Source organism: Pyxicephalus adspersus, chromosome 3, assembly GCF_032062135.1.
Source record: "Pyxicephalus adspersus chromosome 3, UCB_Pads_2.0, whole genome shotgun sequence".
In the NCBI taxonomy this organism is placed as follows: Eukaryota; Metazoa; Chordata; class Amphibia; order Anura; family Pyxicephalidae; genus Pyxicephalus; species Pyxicephalus adspersus.
Window position 1 is genome coordinate 152,824,710 of NC_092860.1, and position 12,926 is coordinate 152,837,635.

Consider the following 12,926-nt stretch of genomic DNA (forward strand, 5'->3'; position numbering starts at 1 on the left):
TTTACTACTGCTACTACTGTTGACCATGGGGTCAGTCATCATATGATGGAAACCAGCTCCTTTAACCTCCCTAGCATTCATTTCTTTCCGGTTTTCCCTAGCGGTTCATTTCTTTGTCTAAAAGCGGTACATTGTTTTTCATGAAAATTTATTTTAGAGTATAATATAATAGTATGAATATAATAAAGAATGAAACACAAAATCATGTAAAAACAATAAATTAAATAAATTAAAAGATCTATATATTTAAAAAAAACATTAAAAAAATACACATTATACTTATACAATTATATATACTGTAAAATAAATGTTCTTGAAAACAATGTACTGCTTTTATACATAAAACTCCAATGTATTGCATTCAATACAGTTATTTTGTATTGAATGCAATAGAAATAGATTTTGAATTTCCCACCCCGCCCCGCCGGCAACCTACACACGCACCGACGTCACCGGGAACTCCACCGGTGACTCATCGTGTGCAGAAGCAGGAAGCAGGAAGAAGAAAGAAGACAGAAATCGCAGTGCTGGACGGAGCGGGACGCCAGTGGATCAGGTAAGCACTCTATTTACTAACCTTCCCATAGGTTTACATACCCCGAGTGTGACTCGGGGTTACCACTTTTAGCAACTTTTTTCTACCCCGAGTCACACTCGGGGTTACCTCAATGGAGGTTAAAGAGTATATGGAGTGTGCTCAGCCACATAGGAAGATGGCAAGCCTCCATTGTTTTTCAGACCTAGTTATCCAACACTGCATGAACATGTAGCCTGTAATGTGCCTTCATCCCTGAAATTCATCCAAACCTAAAGTTCCCGTTCTAGGTCTTGAGTTTTACCTCCATTGGCTATAGCAACAACTTCAACAATCAAGGACCATGGTAGCTTCTGTTTCTGTTCTGTCTGAAGTCTTCCAAGTGGAAGTCTTCATTTTGTCAGAGGGTACAGCAGTCATTTAATAAAATGTTGCATCAAGAGACAGTGCCAATGATCGAGAACTGTAGATGCAGGAGGGGTTTAAAGATGCCAGCAGGTACAGTTGAACTCGGATGTTAAAACAATTTAGAGTGAAATCTTTAAATCTCACTTCATAACCCCTCCATAGTTTTGATACTAACAAATTATACATTTTACATATTGTTTAGGACATCCACTTTTTACAGGACAACGTAGCCAACTGACTATTTTCACTATGTAGGGCGCTTGCATTTTATTAGTGTATACACTTAAACATACACATCATTCAAAATGTTACCTAAAGTACATACTTTGACTTGACTCATCATGGTGTATTGTTAACACTGAAACCAAAAACATATTGTAAAGGTAAAAATTAAAATCACATGGGCTCAGCCTGTATTTTTTCGTCATTTTACAGGTTAATATATGGTATGTATTTTTTCTGTAAAATAAAAAAAGTAAAAAAAAAATATACTTTTTTGTCTAGCACATATATTATATCCCATTTACCCCTATTAAATCTTAAAAATAATTACAATAAAAATAACTTGCCAAACACTGAATGAATTTTAACTTGAATATGTATTGTAATAAGGCGGTTAGATAATTATGACAGTCTGAATATAAGATAACCTTTATATGTCAGCGGTCACCAACCAGTGGTCCACGAATAACTGGTAGTCTGCGAGAATATTTTGGTGGTCCCCAACTATGGCCAGTGCCCTCCCGAGCAGAGTCAGGAGAAGGACCTCTGGACACAACCCACCCACTTTCCCTTCACGGTCCGGTAAATTTAGTGGTCAATGGGTCCGAAAAGGTTGGGCACCACTGGTATAAGTAATATCGGTTCAACATTTTAGTACACTGGTAATTTGAGTACCAAATAATGACATATTCAGAGGAGATAATTTGTTGAAATAATAATTCTGAATTCCAGATTTATTTTATGTGCAAAGTTTTTTTCCTGGTGTTCATCTCAGGTTTTAAAATTATAATATAACATTTTGGGAAAAATATACACCCCAATAATCCAGCACTGGAGGCCAATATGGCAAATATTTCCACAGTCACCATGTATTTCCCTTTAGCACTCAGATAGACTGGAATCCAGACAATCCACACACTGCAGAACACCAGCATGCTGAAGGTGATGTACTTGGCCTCATTAAAACTGTCCGGTAATGTCCTCACCATGAAAGCCAGAACAAAACTCACAGCTGCCAGAAATCCAATATAACCCAACACAGAGTAGAATCCGATAACTGACCCTTCATTACACTGAATGATGATCTTCCCTGGAGAGGAGTGCATGTCGTATTCTTGGTAGGGAGGAGACACTGACAGCCAAATAACACAGATCAGAACTTGCACAGAGGAGCAAGTCAGAACTAAGGAATTAAAAATCTTGACTGTGACCCATTTTTTCCAGGAACTGTCGGGTTTGGTGGCTTTGAATGCAATACAGACGGTGGTGGTCTTGGCCAGAACAGAAGCGACAGCGATGGAGAAGAAGATCCCAAATGATATTTGTCTCAGCTTGCAGGTTATATCCACAGGACGACCGAGGAACAAGAAGACAGAGAGGAAGCTCAGCAAGATGGAGGTCAGAAGGATGAAGCTCACAGTCCGGTTATTGGCCCTAACAATTGGAGTGTTTCTATTACTGATAAATTTTACTAATACAAATAAAGTCACGGCTGAAAATATCAAAGATATAAATGAAAATACAGAAGCCATTGTATCATTTTCATAAGATAGAAATTCATAAATTTTCGGAATGCATTCTACTTTCTTCTTATCCGGCCACTCATCTTCAGGACATCTAAAGCAATGCTCACTATCTGGAATAAATTATTTACAAAAATAAAAGTAAAAATTTCAACATGAAATATTCAACTTGAAAATGAATAATTCATATATTATGTTTTTTTTCATTAGTAAAGTTAGCTGACTTTTTTCTTTCTTACTAATGTGCCATTAATAAGAGACACACACCTAAACCTTTATATATGTATCATGGCATGCAAAATGCCCTTAAAGTGGACAACATTTTTACCGAAGTAGGAGCACTTGTAGTATGCTTTAGGGTCGCATGTGACAGGGTGACACTGCAAACGGTCATTTTTAAAACATCAACTGTTGAATAACAGTGTCTGAACAATACATTTCTTGGCAGGGTCACCATGGATTATTATTTTATTTAACCCTTCATATATGGAGGTGAATCAAAAGGTAAAGCCTATATGATATTTTAATAGTCACTTTAGCCACTTTTTTGCCATACCTACCTGTAAGATTAGAGACCTCCCCCTCGGAACATGGGATGCAGTCATAGCAGCAGGCATGGATTCTCCCCCGAGGAGCTTTTCTGTACCCAGGAGAACATCTGGCATTGCAGCGGGATATAGGGATCTTAACACATTTCATACAAGTAAATTAAAATTCATAAAATAAAAAAAAAATTATTTAAAACTCAAATAAAGCTCAGAAGATGTGCAGAGGATCATTTATGCTAAACAATAAAAATGTGCTTAAAATCACAAATCTCTAAAAATAAACGCGTTAAAATGAGCCCACTAAATTGTGAAAATTAAAATATATATTTTTTCTAAAGTCACTACTAGTGCTAAGGTAAACTCATGATTTTTTTTGTATGCCCATAAAAAGTATCTGCCTCATGGACCCGTATATGTGTAGTTGTAAAACTTTATCGAGTTGCTCCGTGATTACCAGATCCCAGTATACTTATTTGTTTACTCTGCTGTGTGATGACTAGGATATAAGATTATTTTGCAGCCAGGCTGCACTGTAAGTGTATGGGATTCAAGAAAAGCCACTGGCCCGTTCCATGGAAATGCTCCCCACAAAGCGTGCTGTTGATTCCATTCCATATCTTGAAAAAATGTGGGTGTCCAAAAAAAATGTAAAATTAGGTTATGATCTGATCTGCAGTACACAGATTTCCCTTCTTCTGCTCCATGCACATTCACTAAGCACATCAGAGTTTTAGAATCCTATTACACTTATTAAATCACACAATCACACTTTTTAGCCCTGATTTAGCATTTATCTTTGTGGTTCACCTGGCCATGTTTCCATGATATAAGCTGCGGATTTAGAGTAAATTGCTGACTTTCTGGAAGAGACTCATCAAATTGTCCTACAGGTCTCCAACGTGTGACATTTTTGTTATTTAGGTATAAGTATGTTATCCAGTTTACAATGTCCAGGGAGCTGGTCCAGTCTCCTTTCTCCTTAAAATGTGTTTTCTTGTTATTTGAACCCTTGTTGTATATGGCTTTAACATAGCGGGCTACCTTAAAATATACAAACATCGTTATTTGCAACACATGTTGAATATTTGCTGTAAGCAGGGCCATTTCTAGACATAGGTACAGAGTGCTGGGTGCTGAACAGCTTGAAGGCACAACCAGGCCTGCTGTAAAACAAATTGTCAGGATCTGGTGATAGTCTTAGAATTTGGAGTTAGTATAGAAGAGGAGGGAGCTGTAAGGAGTCACTTTGAAAGGGGAAAGGGCAGTGTATGGGGTACTATAAATGGGACAGGGCAGTATGTGGTCACTAAGAATTGGCAAAGGGCAGTGTGGGGTTGCTATGAAACGAGAAAAGGCAATATGGAGTCAATATAGAAGAAGGGAGCAGTGTGGAGTTGCTATGGAAAGGGGAAAGGGCAATGTGGGTTTACAATGTAAGGGGGCAATATGGAGTTACTTAGGAACCAGTATGGAATCACTATGGAAGGGAGGTGGCAATGTGGAATAACTTTGGAAAGGTAGGGGCAGGGTGGATTTGCCATGGAAGGTGAGGAACTAAAAACAAAGACACTTATTTTAGCTATATTGAATGTTGTTTATATTGTAGTATTTATCAGAAATAGTCATTTTAATTATTTCTTCTTAAAATATTTTTATTTTATTTACAAAATGCAAAGTGAGCTAACAGAAGGAAACTTAAATTAAGTCTAAGTCAAGAGGTCCTTGTGGAAGAAGTGTGTTCAAAAATCCATAACTATGACATGGAAATAAGAGGCTCAACTATGCAAGAATGGGAATGGGTAAAAATGGCAGATAGGCTCTGTACTGATGAGTGAAAAATACAACTATTTGGCTGTCTCAGTAGGAAGTTTGTTCCCCTTTAAAATCTAGAGCTGCTTTTCTTCAAATAGAGTTGGGGAATAACAGTGTTCCCAATATAATGCAATGTGTGTAATGTAATACAAACGTATCTATCATACAATCTCATTGGGAAGGCATTTAATTGGCCTCATATTTATTGTGCAGTAGGATAATGACCCCAAACACACAGCCAATGTAACTAAAAACTATCTTCAGCAAGAAGAAGTGATGGTCTGGCCCAGACAGAATCCTGATCTCAATATCTGTGAGTTTGTGTGGGATTACATAAAGAGACACAAGGTTTTAAGAGAGTCTGCATACACATGAGATCTGTGGTTAGATCTCCAAGATGTTTTGAACAACCTACTGTGCCTTTAAGAACTGTGTATTAAGAACTGGTGCTGTTTTGAGGTTGGTCACTTTAAATATTGATATGATTTAGCTTTCATTTCTGATTAATCAGGTTGCGCTGCTAAATGATAATCATTAATTGATGTCAATAAAAAAATGATGTTACTACTGGTACTAACTACTGGAGATGTCTTGCAGGCTATGGGAGGATGGAGCACCATGGAAGTGTTGGGGGAGGACATTCAGAAGTGTCTTGCTTAGGATATCAGGAGGGCCTGAAATAACCCAGCCTGCAAGCATGTTATTATTCAGTTTGAGTGCTGTTGATGTAGTAGGTACTTTAGATATTAATGTAGAAATTAGGAACTCAGACACAAATTTGTGGGAATAGCATTTACAGAAAATAACTAAATAAATCTCAAATGTTCCACATCGATTCATCAAGGTGTAGTGTCCCTTTGTCAAAGACCTGAGAATAGAACGTTTAGCTACACCAAATTAATAAAGATCAACAAGTTGTACGTTTATGGGAAATTTTTTTCTATTGGCTCATTAATAGGGACAGTATACAGAAAGAGTTATTATTTTTATTATTATTATGAATCTTATTTTTATAATATTCATAATATCAATAATAATAAACTGTATTTATATAGCACCTAGGGTGGCCACTAGGGTTACAGTCCCATCATACCTGCGGGGGGGGGGCTCCGGAGAAGACTGGGCGACACTTAGACTCTGTGCTCTAACAAGCCCTAACAAGGACAACATGAACTGCAGCCCTCCACTAAGGATGAGCGAGAATATTAGGTTTGATCTCGCAGCAATTCGGGTCTTTCTCGCTTACCAAAAATGTAAGCGAGAATGGCCTTCTGATTCACCCAGAGGTCGAGCTCTTGCTGAACAGCCATGGAAATCCTCTGCGATCCCTGGGCAATACATTTTTATCTGTAACAAATGTATCAATTGTAAGAGATATTTATATTAAAATGTCAGGAGGTTCTCCCTTTCTGGGCATCTTCTCAATGATTGCAGCTGTGGCTGCATTCATTGAGAAGTGTGTGTGTGCGATCCCCGGGGCACTAGAGATTAAGTAACCTCTAGCGGCGGGGATTGCACACTGTTCTCAATAAATGTGGCCACGGCCGCATTCATTCATTCAAAAGATCCCCAGTCCCCGAGCATCGCAAACAGGAGGATTCCCAGAGAATTCCCTTCTAAATCCTCCTGTTATAATTTTCGCAATCCTCCGATGGTTTCGCAAAATCGGTTCGCCGAAATTTCACGGAAGTTCGAAGACATTTTTGCTACCCTACCCTCCACCAATCTGGTCTTTATGGCAGAGTGACTAGACAATGGAAGCCTTTCCTGGATCTTCTCTTTGGCAGATTGGAGTTTGCAAGAAAGGATCGAAAGGATTCTCAGACTGTGTTAAACAAGATTATCTGGCAACTTAAAACCAAGATTGAAGTGCTTGGTCTCAACTGTAAATAATATTTCTTCTGAAAAACAGGCACTGCTCATCACCTGCCCAATACCATTCCAACAGTGAAGAATAGTGGTGGTAGCATCATACTGTGAGGGTGTTTTTAAACAGCAGACACTGAGAGACTGGTAAGGTTTGAGGGGAAGCTAAATAAAACAAAGAACAGAGATATCCTCAATGTTCCACAGTCCTCAAACTGAGCCAGAGGTTCACCTTCCAACATGACAAAAACCCAAAGCACACACTGAAAATAACACGTGTGGTTTAGGGGCAACTCTTTGATTTTCCTAGAGTGGCCTAGTCGGAGCCCTGACTTGAACTCTATTAAACATCTCTGGAGACAACCTAGAAAATGGCTATCCACCACCGTTCCCCATCCAACCTGACTAAGTTTGAGAGAATTTTTAAAGAAGAAATGCAGCAATTCCTCCATGCATGTGTGCAAAGGCTGTAGCATCATCACACAAAAAGACTCAATGCTGTAATGTTCTGTAGGGGTCAAATATTTTAGTTTTTTCTTTTAATTAAATTTACAAAATTGTCTAAATTTTTTTTCACACTTTGCCATTATAGGGTATCGGGCATCAGGCTGCAACATACCAATATTGAAAAAAACGAAGGAGGTTTAAATTCTTTCTGTATATCTAGAATAAATTGCAATTCTAGTGACAATTCTGTAAGCAATTCTGAAAGATTAGCAAATGACCAAAATAATAAACTGCTAAAAAAGGGCAATGTGTTCTATTATTCACGCCATCTTCTTGTATTTATCTTGTGGCCTTCTATTTCTGAATTTAAATATGTACAATGAGTCTATGGTGTATTTAAAGTATACTCACCTTATTCTTTAGTCTGTGTAAGCTTTTTACAGATTCTGGTTCCTTATTCTTTTGATAGTTGTATATATCGTGTATTGCCCAAGCCATTATGTTGACTGCAAGAAACACTCTGTAAGGTGACTTATCATCATGATAATACATGTTTATTTTGAGTTTAGTCAAATTGCAGTATTTAATAGGATACCGAACTGTCATTGGTATGAGATAGTTTTTCATTGGGTTTCTTGATAAGCATGCATATTGAGTTATAATAATATCCTCCATTGTTGGGTCATCTGGGTTGTTAGAATAGTTATTATTATGAAAATATTCCTGCATTCCCGGTATAGGTGGATTGGGAGATGTGAACACCAAACTGCAGTTACTGAAAATAAAATGTTCTTTATCCAGTGACCAAGAGTCTGGGAGAATAAATGTTTTATTGACATGATAAGGGACTGTTCTGATCAAAAAATTATAAAAAGTTCTGCTAACAGTACCACAGATAATTAGAACTTCAGAAGTTGAGGTTTGCAGCTCTGGAAGAATTTTCTTATAATTACTTATAGACACCAAAATCTTGAATTCAATACAAATTCCATGATCAGTTAAATGTTTGCTGAGTTGTTGGATCTCCCGTTCTCCATATTCATCATCCGATGTAATGATCCCAACCCAATTCCACTTCAACTTTTTCAATAATTTCACTATGGCCACATATTGCATTTCATTATCTGGAACTGTCCGGAAAACATTGGGATACATCTTTCTATCACTTAGTAAACTATCTCCAGCTCCATAACTGATCTACAAAAAAAAGATCAAAAGTTGATTAGAGAAAAACCCCAGACAAAAAAAGAAAGATAAAAAAAATTGCCCATTTTAAAGTAAACTTAGAAAACCAAATTTTGTACTCACTTGAATTCCAAGATTTTTCATACAGTCCTTTTTTTTGCTGTAAGAAAACTTTGGTCTGTTGACCATTACCATTCAATCTATTTCCCATGTTATCCAAGACCCAACCCCACTTTTACACTTTTACTAAAATATTACCTTAAATATTAGCTAAAGCCAATCATGTCCTGTATTTCTAATACATAGATATGAACAAATTAATTTCGAAATGCTATAAAAAGAAGCACTCCTATTCTTATGATCTTCAAGCTCCTTCTACAATGCATTGCTGTAATGTATAGGAGGGGTGTAACAATTTTCTAGGAATTTAATTTTGCAGATAGTGTGCCATTATTCATCAGTCACACTTTTTGTTGCTCCTAAGTTCCATGCTTCTTCCAAATTCCAGACCTGGGCTCCCACTCTGATGTGTGTCTTTCAGTCCTTTTAGGTTGCAGTTAGTAATGCAGCGCCACACAATCCTCCTGATTGTTACACACAATAAAGCTGTAACAATACACTGCTTGGCATTTAAGCTATGCTTTGCCAACGCCGTGACCTTTTCTGCTTTTGCATGTGACCTCAGTAACTGCTACCTGTGACCCCAAATGCTCCATGTGTCTGCAATGCCTCCTCTGGCCTAAATGCCTCCTGTGACTCCAGAACTTCTTAGAATGTTTCCAGTGCCTCCCGTGACCCACGATTCTACAATGAAGCCAGTGATATAGTGTGCAGCAATAAGCCCCTGTACACCTATGTTTCCATATAATTACTTCTACCTTTTCTATACCAACTTTGGCCGGTTCATGTCTACTTTTTGCTGTCTGTACTGACATTGGGCTTGCGCTTGATCCTGATATTGTCTGCTGTTCTAGTGCTTTACTTTACTACTACATGTTTCATTGGGCCGGATTTAATAAAGCTCTCAAAAGGCTAAAGAGGGTACACTTTTATTAGTAAAGCTGGGTGATCCAGCAAACCTGGAATGGATCTGGGCCACCTTAATTAATTGGGGCTATTGTGTCTAGGGAGTGCAACCTGGGAGTCTGCCACTTCTAAAGGGGTGCTCTAATAAACAGAGCTGCAACTAAGTCAAGTTGGTGACAGTATGCTCCAGCACTGCCTACTGCTACTCCAGCAGCTTCCACTCTACACTGCTTCCCATGAGGTGTGGGTAACCAGTGCAATATTTAATCTAAATTTTAGTCACAGAACATCTCAATAGATCATACTAAAGTGGCTTCTCTAGTTTACCTGCTTTCCAGAGAGGCATTGCATTGGATGTTTCCATACCGTTAGTGACAGGACTCAACTATCAACATCATCAAAGTCTTCCTGAGTCTTCTTAGAGGACTTTTTGTTGAGATGGCCTTTGCCTAATGTACTGTTTGTGCCCTTTTGAAACTATCTTGAAATGTGGGTTCAGTTTGCACCTTTGTAACTAAATTTGCCTGCCTTACTGGGGCTATCACAGATACCTTCTGGAAAAGCAATCAGATGCATTAAATATGAATTTGCTGTCTTTGAGCTTCCCCTATCTCCTAATGACCAGAACTCATTGGTCATAGAGACATATATTGACATTTGTTTCCAGGACCACCCCCCAGAGAGGTCTCAATAGCAGTGACTGGCTCCTTATTTTAAGAGTCCTTTTGTTCCTTTTCTTTGTTCCTCTTGTTCCTTGTTGCTTCTCCCCTCAAAGTGCTTATGCAAGTTGGTTGCTCATTACTCTCCTTGAAAAAAAAAACAGCATCAACAGAATAAAGGTAATTGTATCTATTGTGAATAAAAAAGGACTGTGGTTGTAAACTACAATGGCCAGTATGCTTGGAGGGGGAATGCTGGACTATTCTTTTCACTTTCCCTTCCCATCTGATTGGCCAGACAATTAAGAAATCAAGGCAATGCAAAAATACATAGATAGAACCTTGAAAGTATAAAATACTTTCATAAAACTGGACCTGTGTGGCACCTACCACTTTATCTGCATCAAAAAGGGAAACACTTGGAAGACAGAGTTTATCAAACAGGATGTTCATTATGTCCTATGATGTGATTCAGACTCCAAAATGCCCTTGTGAATCGAGCACTTTCTCAGTGTTGTTTTTCTCTATTAGTAAATCAAGATATCAAGATGTATTTTTTTTTTTGTCCAACTCATCTATACGGCAATGTCATATCTTGCAACACCTCAGGAAAAATGGCCTATATGCCAAGCCCGAAAGATGTCTCATCAAATATCCCCAGGTGTTTTTCCTGGGCTTTATCACCTTTATGGATGGGCTCTCCATTGGTTTAAAAAAGATGGCAGCGATTTTACACGGGACTCCAAACAGCAGGCCGAGGATACTCAACACTTCTATGGCAACACCAAATACTACTGACAATTCATGAACAATTACTCTGTAACTGTTTACTTTATTAACATTATCTCCTACAGTAGATAAAATTGACCCCAGACATTGGAAAATTGATGTAGGCTTTAATTTTAGGTCCAGCTCTAAAGAAGTTAGAAGGGATGATCACTCGGAATTCATGAGATTTGGAGTTCCAAATTTTAGCTCAGAACCCATGTTCCTAGTTCTGACTTTAGGCTTGGAATTAGCAGCTTCAAAGCTGAAATTCAGAGTTTTGTTTTGGGCATTGTATGTCAAAAGTGATTACTCCCCCTGATGACTGATAAACACAATTATCTAAGTCCCCCCCCCCCCTTTGTTTTTTTTTTAAACCAGCAATGCCCTGGTATGAGCTATTCCTTAACAATTCCAATGTTATCCTAGTGCCTAGTAGAAGCTATCAGATTCCTAGATTTTCCCTGGGGATGTATACCATAGCCTTGAATGTTTTTGTTGTCACTAATTTAAATTGTGTCGATTTTCATGAAACTTGTACCTAAAAACTCCTCTCTTATCCTAAACTTATATACCTGGTTTGGGCTTTTGATTTTTTGTTCTATGTATGTTTTACTCTTAGAGGTGGAATTTAACATATTTAAGGGGCTGTACAAGTCTTACCTTTTTCTTTATCTTATGTATATGTTTCAGTTATTGCAGCATTTTTTTTAATATTCTAGTCAAGTACTACGTAGAGGCTCCCAAACATAAACATCTGACATATTGGGCCTGATTTATTAAAGATCTCCAAGGATGGAAAGATAGGTGATCCAGCTAACCTGGAATGTATTTCTTCAAAATCATTTGCTAGCAAATGTTTTGATTCCTGGACCAGATTCATTCCAGGTTTGGTGGATAACCCAGCTTCATTGATAAAAATGTGTCCTCTCCATCCTTGGAGAGCTTTAATAAATCAGGCCCATTAGGTCATTCATTTGAGAAGTTGCACAAACTGCACAATATTACAGGCAATCATAGGGGACACTAGTTCTGGTTATCTTGGACCACTTATCAATTGATTGTCCTTCAGTGTCCCAAAATGCCCCACCAAGACCAAACTATCCTCATGGTCAACAACAAGATATTTTATTGACTACTATTGGGTAAAAAACTGTATATCAATAGTATGAACCCCATTGTTTGCTATTGTTATGTCTCCTGGGTACTGTGTAAATAAAGAAGCTCTTAGAAGATACATGATAATAGCTACACATGGTAATGATAAATTGGTATTTGGGGCTCTTACCTGGGTGTAACCATACAGATACAACAGCTGAGCCATTTGGAGAGTGGTATCTGATTTGAGGTCTCCGATGAAACCAGCCACGTTATCCCGCTCCATACAGGAATAATTTGGAGCTTCCTTTGTATGTCCAGACAAGATTTGTAGAACATCTTTTGTAGCTTTCTTCACATCTCCACAAGAATCATACACATGATATCCCAGGAAGAACAAAACAAGAGAGTTAGTTTAATATTTGGCATTGATGGGGCAGTAGGAGGCCTGGGAGAAAATCATGTAAAGCAAAATTGACTATAATGTGCACACATATGGTCATGTAAAGGTAAATCATTGAAACCAAATATTTGTATAGTTATAGTTATTGTTAAAGTTATGGGATCCTGCACAATATTAGACAAAGGGGCTTCACAGCAGAAATAAACACAAAATCACTTCTTTTCAGTAGACAGCAAAACAAAACAGCTTACATTAGCAGTAAGTTCTGTGAAGTTAGCAATTCAACAGTCCTGCCACCAAAGCAGCTACTTGAGGAGGGCACCTGCTACTCACAAGCAGCAAGAGGTTGCCATATAATTCTTTCATCCAAACAACATGGAGCTTCCTCATATTGCTGCTTTCAGCCCCTCTCTGTACTCCTAGACTAAG

The 12,926-nt window shown here is 38.0% G+C and overlaps 1 protein-coding gene across 1 annotated transcript; it reads right to left on the bottom strand.

The window, feature by feature from the left end:
- Positions 1-1,899: 1,899 nt before the first annotated feature.
- On the bottom strand, positions 1,900-12,380 carry LOC140327540 (vomeronasal type-2 receptor 26-like). The gene is made up of 6 exons (XM_072406930.1): positions 12,285-12,380; positions 8,315-8,558; positions 7,773-7,867; positions 4,182-4,277; positions 3,249-3,372; positions 1,900-2,801 (listed from the first exon to the last, which is right to left on the bottom strand). Exons 1-6 carry the CDS (start codon positions 12,378-12,380, stop codon positions 1,900-1,902), a joined length of 1,557 nt encoding a protein of 518 aa, XP_072263031.1.
- Between the last annotated feature and the right edge of the window lie 546 nt (positions 12,381-12,926).